At 45.4% G+C, this 19,030-nt stretch overlaps 1 protein-coding gene across 3 annotated transcripts in view; it reads left to right on the forward strand.

Moving 5' to 3' along the window:
• LOC146854898 (transcriptional enhancer factor TEF-3-like) overlaps nucleotides 1-19,030 on the forward strand; it is a 779,218-nt gene that overhangs the window by 433,620 nt on the left and 326,568 nt on the right. For all 3 annotated transcript variants that reach the window (XM_085652320.1, XM_085652319.1, XM_085652321.1), the window contains one exon: nucleotides 3,203-3,265. In XM_085652320.1, coding sequence (XP_085508446.1) covers nucleotides 3,203-3,265 — 63 coding nt within the window. The remainder of the gene's footprint in view (nucleotides 1-3,202; nucleotides 3,266-19,030) is intronic.

Genomic DNA, 19,030 nt, shown 5'->3' on the forward strand with positions numbered 1-19,030 from the left:
CTGGCCCGGATGTGAGTGTAGTTCCGTCTACTGCCCTCACAACTTCAGGATTTTTCTTTTTCTCCCACTGTACTCCAATGTTTTTTGCATATGCTTGGTCCATGAAGTTTCCGGTAGCTCCGGAATCGAGTAAGGCGGGCAACTCCAAGGGGTGTTCAGGTGAAAACCAAAGGGTAACCAAGACATTCATATGGGCCACGGAAGATTGCATAGTATTGGCTATGACAGAGGAGATCGTCTTTTGTTCAGCACCCGAGTCAGTGATCTCGTCCTGTCTCGGGTTTGTCAGTTTTCCGCTGACTCGTTTCGATCTTCAGGCTGGAATGCCACGGCCTGCGTTCTCTGTGGGTTGGGGCGATCCGAGAGATTAGTCCGTGCCTTACACCCACGGATGAATTGTCCGCTCTTCCCGCAATAGAGGCAGAGCTTCATTTTTCTTCTTTTTTCTCTCTCTTCCATCGTGAGTGGGCCTCCAATGCCTCCGACCTGCATTGGTTCTGAACCGTCTTTGGGTCTGACGGGTTCCTCGGAGGCCGTTTTCGCCCTAGGGTAGAGAAGCCTGTTGTCCCCTCTGCTGCGGTCCCCCTTCCGTTCCTGTAGGCGGTGGTCTAGTTGGACCGTGAGGTCAATCATTTCTTCACACGTGGGAGAGAGCTGTACTACTTGGGACAGGACATCTTTTAACTCTCCCCTTAGCCCTTGATAGAACAAGGTCGTTCGTTTCTCAGGAGGCCAGTCCGTTTCGACTATGAGACGGTTGAAGGTCGTTATATATGACAGGAGATCCTGTGAACCCTGGCGGAGGGTGAGGAGTTCTCTATCCAAAGTCATGATGTGAGATTTACTATCTAACAACTTCCTCATTTCCGAGCAGAAGTCAGTGAACCTGTGCAAAACGGGGTCGTTACGTTCCATCAGGGGAATAGTCCAACTGGCAGCGTTTCCGCCCATGTATGACATCATGAATGCGGTTTTCGCTGTTTCATCTTGAAATACTGCAGGTTTACACAGGAAATGCTGACGGTACTGATTCAGGAAGGTTTCGAACTTTTTTGGGTCGCCATAGAAGCGCTCGGGAGGTGCCAAAGGAATACTAGTGTTTTGTATGATATGTACCGTGGGAGCAGTGTCTGGTGTGTGCGTAGGAGTCGTGGCCCCCGAAAAGAGCCCCGCTCCTTGGGCGCGGTCTATGGAGGATGGAAAACCCGCGTGGGCTGGAGGGGGAAGAGTCCACTCCTTTATGTATGACCCTTTACCCCTACCCTCTGGCGTGCTCTTTCTGGATAGCCCAGCTACTTCCCTACGCAGAGTTCCCATCTCCTTTTTTAACTCCTGGTTTTCTAGTCTAGAAGTGTGAACTTCCTGCTGGAGTGCGGTCGTGCCCTCCAACAGGGAGGCCAACACTGCGTCGGTATCCATCGTCCAGGCTGGTTGATTATCGTGGGCTTGACAATCTGTCGGGGTCCTGATAGTGGCACGAGATACGAGATGCCCACTAACCTGAAGGACGGACCAGCAGGGACGACGACAGACGATTATTTCCCTTCCTTCTCTGGGAGCTCCCCCCCCACGGAGGATCTGACTACTCCAGTGGACGGGAGCACCCCGGGGAGAAAGGGATAGGAATATATCAGGTTGCTGTTCTGGCCTCTTCCGGATACCCCCGTCTTAGCAGTGTGGACAACAGCGCGGCACGTTCTCCCAAGGGAATTACTGTGAGTGGGACGAGAAAAGAAAAGGAATTACACCCTAAGGACACGAAGGACTGCAACCCAGACCCCTTCTCTCCCAGATGTACACCCTCTCCCTGGTAGGGCAGTGAACAGGCCAGGCCCGGGATACCCCGTCTCACCTGACTCGAGGTAGGTAGTATCCTTGAGTTTCTCCCCTAACAGCGGGGCAGCAGAAGAAGGAAGAGAGGCTGCTTGCTTCTAGAATTACTGGAGCTATGGGCAGACTGGCCGGGGGTCCAAGAGGGAAGTTAGCTAACAACACCTCCGAACGCTGTTCACTGTCACAGCGTAGGAGGTCCAAGGACAGGCAGCTGATATCGTAGTCAAAACCGCCAAGCTACGCTGTTTGCTCCACAGCTAGCTTGGCGCAGGGGGGTCAAGAACTGTAGTGCCACAAAGGAAGATTCCGAGCAGCAGACACGCTCAGAAGCGTATGGAAACCAAGGAGAACGCAAGTCCGGCGTTTCCCTCCCTCGTTTAGGAATCGAGCTTGCTTGCCTAAATACCTGATTTCCATGATGCTGGAGAATAGTTTCGGCAAGGTGCAACTTTCCGTTCCGGGCTGCTTCTAAGTCAGCGATTCTCCCAGGTTACGGTCCCGACTTTTGGAACAAGTACTCCGGCGGGGAACACCTTCCGCCCTCAAAGCAGGAAGCAGGATTACGGGCGAGATTGTCAAGTGCCGCCCTTCCGGGATGGAGGCGCTTTTATTGGCCAATGGACAAGGGAATCCGCCTGGCCCCGCTTCGATGTCGCAGGGAGTTATGGGTATCATAGTTCTCTCGGATTCGATGTCTTCGGAACCACGTGATCCGTCCCGAACCTGGGGGCTTCTCGCCGAGCATGGATCTGCCGAGCCGGGTGGACGCTACATCTGCAAACTAAACCTTGGCCCTGTCAGATTGACAGACCAAGATAGTCTAATTGTGTGGTGCTCTAGATATACCATGAATAAAACAATTTTAATGTAAAATCAACTTAAACAAACCAATATTATTATGCTGCAATCTTGGAATAATTAATGGACCAGAAAAATTGCATAGATCCATACTGTTCCGGCCTTCTCTAACACTGCTCCAGTTGGCTTGAAGGTTCACTTTGACTTTGTGACTGCACATAATATTATTTCCAGAGATTTCCGATACTGAAGGCTATTTCATTGCTCACTATATGGGGTTGTTAGTAGCCACGTTGGGGGCAGGAGGCAAAAACAGCCAGGTATCTGGCATGGCTTGAGGCTTAGAGTTCTACACTATATACTGGATTATCAAAACAACACAACATTATTTGTACAGCATTTTACATTGTCTAATTGCCTACAACGTTGTGTCACACATTCTCAATCTGCATGTCAAAGGTGAAGGACAAAGTAACTAAGTCTGTATGGTTATCAAATGTATTAATAAAATTTGCGGTGCTTTAATTATTGTTCAATAATTTGTGTATTCAGAAATGTTGTTCTTTTTCAGGTGTCAAGTCACATACAGGTACTGGCCCGTAGAAAAGCACGTGAAATCCAGGCAAAATTAAAGGTAAATACTGGTCATTTTTAAATAAAAACATCAACTTTTTACTGTGATAGATTATCAAAGATCACCAAAGTTTGTTGTCTACAAATGTCTTTCAGCACAGCCAAGGAGACAGGCAATATGTAGAATGGAGTACACTACAGAAGATCGAACTTCAGAAACACTTTGCTGAAGTCATAATGAAATGTTAGACGTATAATAATAATTTAAAGCGCTATCCACCATTAAGCATGCTTGAATTGATGAGTCGTATTACCTGTTTTTAAGGTACTGGTTCTAGAAGAGGAGAAAAGTGAATACTGTAAAAATTTTGTTCACTGCCCTGATATAATTGTTTTGAACTTATGGGTGTTCCTTTTCACAGGAAGCCGCAAAAACATAATTACGGCTTGCTGGGGCTCTGTGCTCTTAATAACTGGGAATCAAATAACCTTTACTTTTAGCATTATTTATCTTACTGCACATTCTCATACTGTCCTGTTGACGGTAATTCCCAGAAAGACATTTTTAACCTCGTTACACCATTTGAGAAGGCACTTGTGAACACAGTTATCCTCTGGATTAACTTGATGATAAGAAGGAAGCTTTTTGCTCTCACGCCATTTCTCTTAGACTAGGCTTCTTTCCATTCACCCATTTCTTTGGACTGCCATTAGGTTGCACTTTGGTTGGAGATGACTTTTGAGACATAAGTAGCAAGAATGATTGACGTTTACATGTGTTATTGATACATGTGAATACACAACATCTTATATTCTGGTCTGTAGCTCTTCTTTTTACGAATGGACACAATACCTTTATCTGTTGCAACTCAATTCTTGTAAACAAAGCCCACAATAGGAAAAGCTGAAGAAAATGTTGCCTAACTTAACAAATTTCAACTTCCCAATAAATTCTTTCTGAGCCAAACAATACAGAAGTCACTGGAATGTGAAATCATAAATGTTACTCCTACGCTCCCACATTTTGAAGAAGCTTGAGAAAACCAATTTCCAAGTCCTACATATCTTTTAGTTGGTTTAAGTAACATACTTTTTTGTTAAACAGTTGTAAACAGCATTAGTTTCTTACAAGCAAATAATAGCACATTTGTTTGAATCCTAAAGGTCCTTTCTGACCTTAAATTTACTTTTTATGTTTTTAGTGGCAGGCATTCAAAAATAAAGGGTCTGACCTATATAACAGGATATTTTGTTAGATTATTATAAATGCATTCATGAAATTTTAGCCAGTTACCTACCTTTTCTCCTAATATTTTCCACATGTTTTGAAAGGTCAAGTCTGCTTGTGAGTAGAACTACATTTTATGCCTTTCTACAATCATGCCTTTTTTTAAAAACTCATTATTAACTTTATAATTTGTTAAGAAGCACGGCTGCTTTTTAAAGATGAAGAAGTTAGTTGTAGTTTTTAAGTCTCATGTTTCTTTAATTATGGAAAATACATTTTCCGCTGGGAAGATATGTGTCCTACCACAAGGCGGAAATGGCCAAATGTGCCCTATGTACTGTACAAATTCCAACCACAAAACCTTGCATAAATTCTTGATTTATATGGGTATTTCACCTATATAAAGCTGTTTAAGTATCTCTAATAAAAAGAATTGAGTAGATTAACTAAGATCTGCTCAAGATGTGAACAAGGGCATCCTGGAGAAATATTTTAAAAGGATTATATGCTCTAATTCACAAAGCGGACATCATTACGGCTATGGCATATTTTATTATGCAGCTCAACCCAAAATTACTACATGGAAACTGGGTATTGCAGTTTAGCGCATCATCATGCTCTGCGTGTCTCATCTCCAAGAAGAGGACTCAACTTCTTGGAGACGAGACACGCAGAGCATGATGAAGATGATCGGGTTATACATTACCGGATGATTTGACCTTTGGAAATATAATTACGAGTCTTGAATTTACCACAATTCGAACACAACTAAGCATATACCTACATCATACCAGATGACGCACTAAACTGCACCGGACGTCTCGGCGTTTAGAAAACACTATCACTAGTGTCGAACCTATGACAACTCGATTAATATTGAATCTAAACTCAAAGTGTATCAGAATACGGGTTTTGAACCATTACTCGTCCTGAAAATGTTCATTGGATGCACTTTACATAAGAGGATCGTTGGTGCTATTTGAATGATCCAAGTGCATTACAGATCCTTAGAAAACTTCACAGGTCTTCCAAAAGAACATTTCTATCTACTGTTGTAGGAATACTCGTGAGTCTTGAAAAAGTTGTATCAAACGACAAAACACGTGTCGGCTGTCTGCTCTTCCAACTTGTACTTCTAGTCAACTACATCAAGACTCCTAAGGACTTTCTAATTTTTGTCGAATCACTATTGATACTTGTTTTCAAGTAATATTTTACTCAGATTGTGTCTGAATTTGGGTCTATTAAAGCCATACTGACTATCAAGTCAGACAAAAGACATATAAGGGGTTGTGCTCTGTAACTCATATTTGATTACATTGTATATGGGAGAGAAAATTATTTTCTGTACATAGGACGGACACTGATAAATGGGACAGTGTTCTACATAGAGCACACCTAGTAAGTGTACATTGCTAAAGCACTGGGGTAAGACTGTGACGGAGGTGCTGACTTTTCTTATAACCACTGCCATTTTCTTCTATATATTTGGTGTAGAGGGGGTCCTCTTTGTGCAGCATAAAGCCGATATCCCTTAGAATGCCCTTAAGAAATCCATCCCAACAATTTATATATTTGAGAATGTATTTATATTTATTTTTAGGCCACTATAGAGGATTATAAATAAATATTGAGCTGATGTCATACAATGAACATAACTGCAGAACTACAGTAGAACTACAAACCACACAGGGCTCAAAACTGCCTTTGCATGAATCACTTGCCCCACTTGCAGTTTGTCGCAATGATTTATGGGTAGAAAGATTGTCATCTGATATCCTTCTATGTATGACCCCATAAATCGTAACTATTGGCAAAAATAATGGGTATATTGAGCCCCTTATTACTAAAAATGCACAAGCTGAGGGTTTACAGATCGACCAGTGTGCATCATCATAGGCAATTTTACAGATGTGGTTAAAAAACTCCATCAACTCTGTGGAACATTTTCTAAAGCATTTGCTTAACCGTAACCCTGAACTATAACTAAGAACTAAAATGTTTAGTGTATCTGTTGAAATGTCTACCCATTTACAATTGCAGTTCATTGTCAATGATGACTGCGTTAGAATCACATAATGTTGGTGTTTTCGACAACACTTGTACCGCTGGATGATTGCTTCAGAGCACCTTTCTGAAGAAATGAAGAACTGGTCATAAATAATGGTCAGGGTGAAAGAAAAGATTATAGTCTGACTAGTATCGATGAGTTCAGTGCAATCTGCACTGTTATATATTCAGGATCATGATGAAATGCCGAGTTCCAGAACATTGCACCCTAATTGAGCAGGACTTTTCCTGAGGATCTTTCTGACTGTCCAACTTTGGAAGTTCGGTCAGCTGCAGAAACTCTATAGTCAGGTAAAGTCGCATCAGGGTGTGTAGAACTTCAGAAATTAAAAAGTGAGCTTTAAAATTCAACCTCTTGTTAATTTGAGCTAATGTAGATGATTTCAGACCAGAAGGATGTAGTTCGGGGCAACGCATGGATTTGCGTGCTGTGTAGATTGCTTATTGATTAGCATGTTAGTACCATATAAAATGCCTATTCTATAGCTGCCAGGAAACTACCACCCCAAGAAGTAGTGCAATTCTGTGCAGCTTGCGTCATGGAAAAAGGATCCCACACAGGGTGGAAGACAATACATCATACAGAATCAACTTTAATCCTGTATGATGGTTGTCTTTGAGTATTGCTCAAAGTTTAAGTACCCTCTATGACATGTGGGAAGTGTGAGGGCTTCCAAAGATGGCAGACACCCTAAATGGAAAGAGGCTAGATCCTCAGGATCGCATGTTTCTGCACCATACTTTTAAAGACTATTTTCTAGGTAGAATCACATGATAATTCATTAAGACAGACGTTTAACAGTAAAAACCGTGAATTCCTACATGCCTTTCACATATTATTTCTGGTGACTTTCATGACATGAGCTCCCTTTTTGCACCATCGGCTACCCCACCCAGTCATAATATTTGAATAACTGCAGTTTTCACATGTTTTGCTTCAGGAAATGATGCTTTATCATGTGACCAGAATGTATGATGGTAAATAAGCCCTTCTTTGTTTACTGTTTCTGCGAGGTTTTTTCCTTTATAAGTGTGCGCTGTTCTTTTTGCTTTTCCTTTTACAAAAACAAATCGTTTTTTATAGTGGGAAAAGAAGTTTATTGCTTTACATTTCCAAGTGTAACCATTTACACGTCAAAAGAGAGAAAATAAACCACAGATTCAGTATACATCCCTCTAAAGTGTTTTTCCCTAATAGCCTTCTACCCCATTGACTAATCTGTCCCAAATTTGCAAAGATAAAGCCATATTCGATGGGTAGGTGACCGCCAAGTTGGTGCAGAGTTCTCACTAAAGAAAAAAAACAGTATTTCTTACCCAAACACAATATAAACCATAATTACAGAAGAACTGTTGTTTTATATAAGGGACTGTATATATATATATATATATATATATATATATATATATATATATATATATATATATATATATATATATATATATATATATAGCGATAGTTCCTCTGTAATTATGGTTTATTCTGTGTTTGTTTAGTATATATAACATTACATGTTGGCAGTCACCAATATATAGTTTTAGTTAGGTCAAGGTTTCCATAGGAAGAACGTTTTTTGTTTTTATTTTTATAATTATTTTGGCACCGTTTGATGTATCTTCACAAAACCTTACATAAAAAGGTTCATTCATCTCAGCTCCTTCATGGAATATTTTAATGTGATCTGTCAAGCCAGGGCCAAGAAAACAGGTGGGTCTCAAAGCATTGTTTTTTTACTTAAATTCCATAGGAAATTTGGGGAAGTGATACAGAAAAAAATGGCTCAATTGAATGAATTACAACAAATTTGGCAGAAAGTTAGCACTTTACTGAGAAAGCATGCTTTTCATGATTTAGAGTAAATGCGTTCACTTTTTTTTGAGGAAATTAGCGTTTGAAGAGGGGCTTAGGGTGGGCAGGAGTACCGCGATACTGTGAATTTAAAAAATACAATGTTTTGATTGGCCGAGAGAGCTTTTTCTTCCCTTGGCCTTTTTTGGTTCAACAGGACCGAATGATCAGATTGGCTGACCGCCAAACCTGAAGACAACTGTTGCGGTCACCATTAAACAAATTCATTGTGTCCTGAAGTAGTAGTAAACAAAAAAAAGGGGATATATTGACAGAAACTGTTTTTTTCCATACTGTGGTACTCCCATGAGAACCAGTGCATCCCTACCGGTAGATACTTCAGTGCTCTTGCCAGAGTTGTACCCCAGGAGAACAGCGGGGGTGGAGGACCATGCACCCAACCCCCGCTGCGCAGTGATGAATGCTCTGCACAATGGGGGTGGGGGGGTTGGCCGCTCGCAGGGTTGAGCGCAGGACAAGCCCTATCGCCAAGTGCACAGGTGGGGTTAGGGGGGTTGGGCCTTTTCACAGGCCATGCCCTGAAACCATTATATTGCATTATATTTAGGTATGGTAATAATATTTTAGCTTACATAAAAAGCACCTTTGAAATCCAATGAAAAAAACTAAGATTAAAGTGACGTTCTAGTTAAGTGTTGAAAAAAAAAAAAAACTAACATTTAAAAAACATAAAAATGGTAATTCACCAGTTATAGTTTACTGAGCTAACTCTAATTTACACCCCTGCCATGCACTGCTTATGACCTCACATATTACATCACAGAAGACATGTCAAATGACATTATTGATTACATCACTGATGACATCTCAAATGACATAATTGATAGCATCACTGATGACGTCATACACATGTTTTTTTTAAAGCTATTCTTATATACAAATTTCTGATGATTGGTTTGTTTTAGCACTGGTGTGGCACACTGTATTTAATGGTTTAAACAGACTGAGGTCTAAATAAACTTTATTATTACTACTACTACATCATGCACTCATTGTTACACTATCCTATAGGATTTGTGAACTTGAGGTAATTCCACACGCTACACCTGTGAACAATTTTATGTTAATGGGATTACTGTAAGGATCGCGGATGTTCTGCAGGAGCGTCTGGAGTCGTGAAGATGAGTCCACAGTCGTCCCCCGTGTTTCCCCGACTCTATCAGACTCTAGAGTGCGGAGAACCCACTGGGGAAAACAGGGAAACAAAACAAGGATAGGTGGGGGGATCCGGTAGGTCTTGATAGGTGATTCCGGCAGGAGGAACAACAGGAGCGTAAGAGATCGCAACAAGGCACACAAGAAGGTCTCCCAGCTGTAATATAAAGGTGGTTAGTGGAATACCTCTGTATCGCCCCCCTGTGCTCCCTCGATTCTGTATTTCCCCAACACCTACCGGTAATATCGTCTGCTGCTATATATAAGTCTGTAGGAACCAGCAGGTGTGTTCTAAGTAGTAGTTCCTTAGTGGTCAGCTGCAGGGAATAAGGATACCAAGATTATACTCCCAGGAAGGTAGAGTATTCCGTTAATACATTAGTAAGGTGGGGAAGATCAAGTACCTTGCTTATTATGTAGAAGAGTGGGAAACCTAACCCCCTGCTCAATGGTCCTCGCAATATATCACCACCGGATTCCTGATAGCTGCTCAGGATGACGAAGGGGATGGATATAATAGTGAAGGGAGGAAATGATACTGGGGGCGTGAAAATAGGACAAAGGAAAAGACTCCAACTTAATCCAATCTTGGAGTTACCTTAACAGCAGGTAACACTATGCTTAATAATATTTCAGGTATAACACTTGGATAAGCGAGGCGTTAGGATGAAGACACCACGACAGGTAGCGCTGGGAATGGAGACTGCGCTCTGTCAATGTCAGTCTACCTCTCTAGCACGAAGTGACGCGAGACAGGAAACCCCTGGACCTCCAAACACCCAGCAGACCTTACTTGCATGAAGATGCCACAACCAGGAGAAACCCTCGCCAATATCCTGGAGAGAGAGGACACCTTCCACCCTCCGTAACAACAGGATCCACAACGCTACAACCACCGGAGCCGGGAAACGTCCACGACTCGAAACAGGAAACCGGAACTAACACTACAGGAAGTCAGGCAACAGCTCTCGGGACGGAAATGGGGCTCAATGCAAGAACGCGAAGCGGCTTGTACACGCCGCTTCGCCCCTTATATACTTGCCACCTGTAGGGGCTGAATCGCGAGGCATGACAGTACTCTCCCCTCACAACGCCCCTCCCCAGGCTTAGGTTTATGAGGGTACCTCTGATGAAACAACAGTACCAACCGGGGAGCATGTACGTCCCTCGCAGACACCCAAGAACGCTCTTCCACCCCATAACCTTTCCAATGTAGCAGATACTGAAGTGTTTTACCCGCGAAGCGGGAGTCTACAATGGTGTCTACTTCGTATTCTTCAGTGTCTTGTATGGTAACTGGCGAGGGTGTCTTAGGGAGTCGTGTACCAGGTGCAACAGGCTTAAGCAATGAGATATGGAATACCGGGTGAATTTTAAGAGCTGCAGGCAGTTCGATCTTCACTGCCACCGAATTGATCAGTCTCACCACAGTATAAGGACCAATGTATTTGGGCATGAACTTGCGAGGACCACTGAGTCTGATGTGTTTAGTGGAAAGCCACACCTTGTCCCCAGGGGCGTATATGGGTTCCAACCTCCGGTGTAGATCCGCCCCCTCTTTATATCGAACTTTCGCCAAATCAAGGTTGACTAATGTCTGTTTATGTACATCGTGTAATCTCTGCACTAGGTCATTGGCTGCAGGAGTTGGGCTGCTAACAGGGATCCCTAGAGGCAACAGCTTGGGGTGAAAACCGTGTGAACAAAAGAAAGGGGTATGGAGGGTGGAGGAATGTGGACTGTTGTTATATGATAATTCTGCCATCCACACCCACTCATCCCATTCCTTGGCTGAGTGCAGAGCTTGGTTCCGTACATATTGTTCAAAGCACTGGTTGACTCTCTCTGTTTGCCCGTCAGACTGGGGGTGATGACTGGAAGAGAGTCTAACGTCAATCTGCAGCAAGGCACAGAGGCATTTCCAAAATCGGGACACAAACTGGGCCCCCCGATCAGAAATCAAGACCGAGGGAAGGCCATGTAGCCGTACAACCTGTTGCAAAAAGATAGAAGCTAATGCAGCTGCTGTAGGTAACCCTGTTAAAGGAATGAAATGTGCTGTCTTCGTAAAGTGGTCTACCACCACCAGCAAGGTGTTATTCAAGCGCTTGGTGGCTGGTAGTTCCACTATGAAGTCAAGGGATACTGTGTACCATGGGCCGGGAGGTGTAGGAAGAGGGAGCAGAAGACCCACCGGGTTTTGATGGGAACTCTTAGTTTGTGCACAGACATGGCATGACTTCACATACTGTTCTATGTCCTGCAACATAGTGGGCCACCAGAACCGCTCACGTATGATCTAGATGGTCTTCTTAATACCAGGGTGACCCGACAAAGGGTGCGAATGATACCAGTCCAGGACCTGTGTTTGTAAAGCAGGAGTGGGTAACACCACCCCCCCTCGGACACACACCAATCCATCTGTACTGACCCACTCCTCCGCCCCCACAAAGTCAGGCATGGCCATCGACAGTTGACTCTGCCGAATCTGAGCCCTGAAGTCTTCCTCCCTGAACACTCCCCCTAGGATGCGCCCTTCAGGGATGACAGGGGGCGCGACCTCAGGCACATCGGGAAGTTGAAACCCTAACCGGGACAGGGCATCGGCCTTGCCATTTTTCCTCCCAGGGCGGAACCTAATAGTGAAGTCATATTCACAGAAGAACTGAGTCCATCTAAGTTGCCTCATGGACAGCGCCTTGGTGGATTTAAGGTACTGGAGATTGCGATGGTCGGTGTAAACCACCACCGGGAAACGTGCACCTAAGAGGTATTGCCGCCACTCCTCAAAGGCTTTCTTGATTGCCAGGAGTTCCTTGTCCCCCACCGCATAGTTGAATTCCGCGGGAGAGAACTTGTGAGAAAAATAAGCAATGGGATGGCACACCCCGGTGTCAGGATCGACTTGACTCAGAACCCCTCCCACTGCCACTTGAGAAGCGTCCACCTCAACCACATAGGGCAAGGCTGGATCCGGATGGCGCAAAACCGGGGCGCGCATAAAGGCCTCCTTCAAACTCCGAAAAGAGGCGTCAGCCGCAGTCGACCAGATGTACGGGACCCCCTTCCGCAAGAGGAGCGTGAGTGGGGTTGCCAATTCCGAGTATCCTTGAATAAAACGCCGATAAAAATTGGCGAACCCCAAGAATTTTTGCAGGTCCTTCACGGAAGTAGGTGATGGCCAGACGAGAACCGCCTCGACCTTAACAGGATCCATACGAAGTCCGAGTGGGGAAACAATAAAGCCTAAAAAAGGTACCTCTCGAGTATGGAAAGTACATTTTTCCAGCTTGCAGTACAAATCATGAGCACGTAAGCGTTCCAACACACGCCGGACGTGACCCACATGTTCAGTCATGGAGGAAGAGAATATCAGTAAATCATCGATGTAGGCGATGAAATGGAGGTCCAGCATATCCCACAGGACTTCGTTAATGAAAAACTGGAACGCCGCTGGAGCGTTGCAAAGCCCAAAGGGCATTACTAAATACTCAAACAATCCGTATTTAGTACAGAAAGCAGTTTTCCATTCATCTCCCTCCTTGACACGCACTAGATGGTAGGCGCCTCGTAAATCCAATTTGGTGAAATAATTGGCATTACGTACTCTGTCAAGGAGGGAGGAGATCAAGGGCAAGGGATACCTGTTTTTAATGGTCACCTCATTCAATCTCCGATAATCGATGCAACATCGAAGACCCCCCTCACGCTTAGGAATAAAAAACAGCGATGAGGAGGCAGGGGATCTGGAAGGCCTAATAAACCCTTTCTCCAGCATAGTGTCCAGGTATTCTCGTAGGTATGTATTCTCCTTCTCGGTTAGGGCGTACACTCTGCTGCAAGGGATTCGTGCCCCAGTCTATAAATCAATGCGGCAGTCGTATTCCCTATGCGGGGGAAGGACGTCTGCCTCTTTAGGATCGAATACTGTGCTCAAATCGTTGTAACAATCGGGCAGCTCGGTTCTGGTGTCAGTCTGGTCCACCATAGAGGCTGCAAGAGCTACTGGGGCCCCAGTATCAAGAGGTTTGACAGGACGAAACTGGAGTGTGGCTGCCTTCCAGTCAATGATTGGGTTGTGTGTTTGCAACCAAGGGATTCCTAAGAGTACTGGTATCTGAGGTGAGCGAATCAAGTCGAATTCAATACTCTCATGGTGGTTCGGGTCTATATGCATATGGAGGGTGCATGTCTTGTGTGTTACGGGGCCTGAAACGAGAGAACGGCAATCAATAGTGATGACCGCATTGGGCACCTCCTTCTTGACGCATGGTATAACGTTGTCAGTTGCCCACTTCTCGTCCATAAAGTTACCAGAGGCCCCAGAATCTATCATGATGGCCACATGCAAACCCAGGTGTTCTACTGAAAGGTAAGCTGACACATAGAGGTGAGTGACTGATCTAGATTCAGGGTCAGAGGAGGAGACTGTAAGGTCAGAAACGCCCAGGAGTCCTGTCTCCATGTTTCCTAGGCTTTCTAGTTTCCCGAAGACTTTGGAGGTAAGGGTTTTACGGGGCATGACCGCAGGAAATGACCGGCCTTCCCGCAATAGAGACACAGTCTGTTGGTGCGACGCCTCTGTCGTTCTTCAGGAGTTAGGGGCCCTCTCACTATTCCTATTTGCATAGGTTCACTATCATCAGGAACGTTGACCACCTCAACTCCTTTTGCTTTGGCGGGAACATATCGCTGTTCTCCTTTCCCCTTTTCCTGCTTCCTTTCCTGGATACGATGTTCAATTTTCACCACAAGGTCTATCAACTCAGGACAGGCTGCAGGAAGGTCCACTATCTGTGAAAGGGCGTCTTTTAAATCGTCCCGTAGTCCTCTGTAAAACAGTGTACCCCGCTTTTCTTCAGGCCAATTGGATTCAACTACCAGTCTCTGAAATGTAGTGATGTAGGCAACCAGGTCTTGATTGCCTTGTCTCAGAGCCAATAGTTCAGAGTCTGCAGAGTGGGTATATGTGTGTCTATCAAAAAGCTTGCGAAACTCCCTCTTAAACTCGGTGTAATCATACAATAAAGGGTCATCCCGGTCCACTAGAGGTATAGCCTAGTCCGCGGCCGCCCCACTAAGGTAGGAAACCATAAATGCAACCCGGGCCTGATCTGTGGGGAAGCAGATGGCCTTACAAGAAAAATGCAGCTGGCAGTGGCTAAGAAAGGCGGCACACCGCGAAGCGTCCCCCGCAAACCTTTCTGGAGGGGCTAACGGGATGGAGGTAGGGGTGGTAACCTGTATCACTGGGTTGGGTGGATCAATTCTCCCTCCCACGGCCCCCATCTCCTGTCGATGCTGGAGGGAATCTATTCTGGCAGATAATGCCTGGGTTTCCGCTTGCAGATTGCCGAGCATGCCGGCGACGTCTGCCAGTGTAACCACACCTAGCTCCATGGCGCTCGGGCAGAATATTCTATAAAAGGCTTCGCGTGCTGTAAGGATCGCGGATGTTCTGCAGGAGCGTCTGGAGTCGTGAAGATGAGTCCACAGTCGTCCCCCGTGTTTCCCCGACTCTATCAGACTCTAGAGTGCGGAGAACCCACTGGGGAAAACAGGGAAACAAAACAAGGATAGGTGGGGGGATCCGGTAGGTCTTGATAGGTGATTCCGGCAGGAGGAACAACAGGAGCGTAAGAGATCGCAACAAGGCACACAAGAAGGTCTCCCAGCTGTAATATAAAGGTGGTTAGTGGAATACCTCTGTATCGCCCCCCTGTGCTCCCTCGATTCTGTATTTCCCCAACACCTACCGGTAATATCGTCTGCTGCTATATATAAGTCTGTAGGAACCAGCAGGTGTGTTCTAAGTAGTAGTTCCTTAGTGGTCAGCTGCAGGGAATAAGGATACCAAGATTATACTCCCAGGAAGGTAGAGTATTCCGTTAATACATTAGTAAGGTGGGGAAGATCAAGTACCTTGCTTATTATGTAGAAGAGTGGGAAACCTAACCCCCTGCTCAATGGTCCTCGCAATATATCACCACCGGATTCCTGATAGCTGCTCAGGATGACGAAGGGGATGGATATAATAGTGAAGGGAGGAAATGATACTGGGGGCGTGAAAATAGGACAAAGGAAAAGACTCCAACTTAATCCAATCTTGGAGTTACCTTAACAGCAGGTAACACTATGCTTAATAATATTTCAGGTATAACACTTGGATAAGCGAGGCGTTAGGATGAAGACACCACGACAGGTAGCGCTGGGAATGGAGACTGCGCTCTGTCAATGTCAGTCTACCTCTCTAGCACGAAGTGACGCGAGACAGGAAACCCCTGGACCTCCAAACACCCAGCAGACCTTACTTGCATGAAGATGCCACAACCAGGAGAAACCCTCGCCAATATCCTGGAGAGAGAGGACACCTTCCACCCTCCGTAACAACAGGATCCACAACGCTACAACCACCGGAGCCGGGAAACGTCCACGACTCGAAACAGGAAACCGGAACTAACACTACAGGAAGTCAGGCAACAGCTCTCGGGACGGAAATGGGGCTCAATGCAAGAACGCGAAGCGGCTTGTACACGCCGGTTCGCCCCTTATATACTTGCCACCTGTAGGGGCTGAATCGCGAGGCATGACAATTACCCATTTAAACACTTCACATGACCTGCAATTTTAAGTCAAAAGGTTGCCATGGAAAAGACACTATCTGTTGTGCCCTATGAGCAATCCTCCGTAGTTTAGTAAAATACTCTACACAATGTTCCTGAGATGGGATCAGTGACATACAACCTCAGAGCCATGATTACAACACCAGTCTAAGATAAACCATGTCTAAGTAAGACGCTCCTGCATTGTATATTATTCTATAATCATCTGCAGTGCATCAAAATATTTAGCAAAGTTATGGAAAAAAACATCCACACCTTATAAAAGTCCTTGCTGCATAGAATTTGTGTATACCACAGTACTGCAACTATTTAACATAAACACATGGCCATATTCCCACTAGTGGATAATCTATTGTCAGCAGCAGCTTTAGCCTTTCTTCCAGATTTTTTGACAGAGGCATTGGCTTTGAGCCATAACCTTCTTTCAATCATAACTCTACAACCCACATCAGATGTGATCAACTTTTAACTTAGAGCACTACTTCCACTTTAGGGATTTGCAAATGGTGTACAATATAACTTTCAACTTGCACAATTACAAGTGCCTTTAAGGCTTATGCTATTTCCATGCTATGTATCCGCATGTGATTGATTGATTGATTGATAGGGGATTTGTATTGCGCTACTTTGCCCAAGGGCGTCAAGGCGCAGAAGATGGAAAAACAATCAGTCAAGTAGCAGGAAAGAAACATTAGGGATAGGCCTCAGAGAAGAGCAGAGTTTTAAGTGCTCGACGAAACAAAATAAGGGATTTCTGATTCCTAAGGTCAAGGGGAAGCTCATTCCAAAGTCTGGGGGCAAGGGCGAAAAAGGCCCTGCCTCCCCACCTTGCCTTCACAACCCGGGGGACGGTTAACAACTTTAGACTAGTGGATCGCAGAGCCCTGCCTGGGGTGTAGTAGGACAAGAGAGACCTGATGCCCTCGGCCCCTGCGTCATGGAGAGCCCGATGAATAAGGATCAGAGTTTTGAATTTTATCCTGGCATACACCGGTAGCCAGTGAAGATGTTTCCTGATCGTGGTTCCTGAGGAACGCCTAGGGGCATTAACAACGAACCTTGCTGCCGCGTTCTGAACCACTTGCAACCGGTGGACCAGTATGTTGTTCATCCCGAGGTAGAGGGCATTACAATAGTCCAGGCGCGAAGATAAAAGAGCAACCGAGACTAGTTTCCGGGCGTCGGGCGTGTGGTAGTGGGTGAGCTTTCTCAACACCCTTAAAACCCCACAGCAGGTGGAAACAGTCCTATTTACCTGCTTGTCAAAGGTAAGAGAGGTGTCATATAGGACTCCCAGGTTACGGGCAGCCAGGGAGGGCTGGGGGCAGACTCCCAGAGTCGATGGCCACCAGTCAGCTGACCACACTTTGTTGTTACTCCCGAACACCAGAATCTCTGTTTTTTCCCCATTCAATTTTAAGAAGCTAGATGTCATCCAGCCTGCCACGGCCTCCATACAGTTCCTAAAATTTAGGGCTGTAGATCCAATGGATTGTGACAGGGAGACCATAATTTGGGTGTCATCGGCGTACGAGAGTCCTTCCAGACCAAAAGATCTAACAAGCCTAGCAAGTGGTGCCACATAAACGTTGAAAAGAGTCGGGCTCAGGGAAGAGCCATGTGGGACCCCACAATGCAAAGGCTTGGCAGTGGAGAGGAAGTCACCCAATTTGACCCTTTGCTCCCTGTTACTGAGGAAGGAGGTAAGCAGACTGAGGGCCAGACCTTCCACCCCCATATCACTGAGACGGGAGGCCAAGATGGAGGGGGACAGGGTGTCAAAAGCCGCGGTGAGGTCGAGCAGGATCAGCAGCGTAGTCGGACCCCTATCGACCTTGGCGCGGATGTTGTTAACCACCACCGTAAGGGCTGACTCAGTGCTGTGCTCCTTTCTGAAACCATGCTGAGATGGATCAAGCTGGCGGGTTTGGAAATTCAGGTGGGCCTCCAACATCTTGGCCGGGGCAGGAAGGAGAGAAATGGGGCGAAAGTTTTTTAAGGCCTCAGGGTCCAGGGTGGTCTTCTTCAGAAGGGGCTTTACAATGGCTGTTTTCCAGGAGGATGGAAAAGTCCCACTGGATATGGCCCTATTCATGACTGCCAGCATGGAGGGCATTAAGGTAGCCTTACAAGTTTTTAAGATTTTAAGCAGGCAGGGGTCAAGAGGCGAACCTGACTTAAGGGAGTCCAAAAGTCTCTCTAGGTCCAAGGCCGTAAGGGGAGGAAAACTGGAATAAGTTTCCGCAGGGGGAACAGTATTCCCCAAATCCGAGGAGAAAGGCAGTGTAAGATTATCTGCCTGGAGGGCTGTGTGAATATTTAAAATTTTAGTGTGAAAAAAGGAGGAGATTTGATCACAGAGTTCTTGTGAGGGGACTATAGGGTCAGGGTGATGAATAAGAGATAAGGTGTCCACAATTTTAAACAGGTCTCCAGGGGAGGTAAGAGAGGAGGTGAGGTTGGAGAAATAGGATTGTTTTTCGTCCAGCACCGCCGCTTTGTAGATTTTAAGAAGCTTTCTATGTTTGGTCCGACCTTCGGCATCGGGCTGGGATCTCCAAAGCCTTTCTTGCCTCCTGCATACCTGCCTCTGAGTTCTAAGGGAGTCAGAATACCAAGGGGCCGTAGGACGTTTCCTAGCACAGTATACTGATTTAAGGGGGGCCAGGGAGTCCACTGCCTTTGCGATGGTATTCGCAAGTTCCCGTGCTGATGAGTCGATATCCTGTGAGGGAAAAGACTCAAAATTAACAATAAAGGGGCCCAGGGATTGGTCAGTCAGGCTCCGGAAATTTCTCTTCTGCACCCAGCAGTTTGTGTCTTTTCTGAGTGCAAAAGAGGTACAGTAAGAGAATTCCATGGAGACTGCATGGTGATCAG

This window comes from Triturus cristatus, chromosome 4_1, assembly GCF_964204655.1.
Source record: "Triturus cristatus chromosome 4_1, aTriCri1.1, whole genome shotgun sequence".
NCBI lineage: Eukaryota > Metazoa > Chordata > Amphibia > Caudata > Salamandridae > Triturus > Triturus cristatus.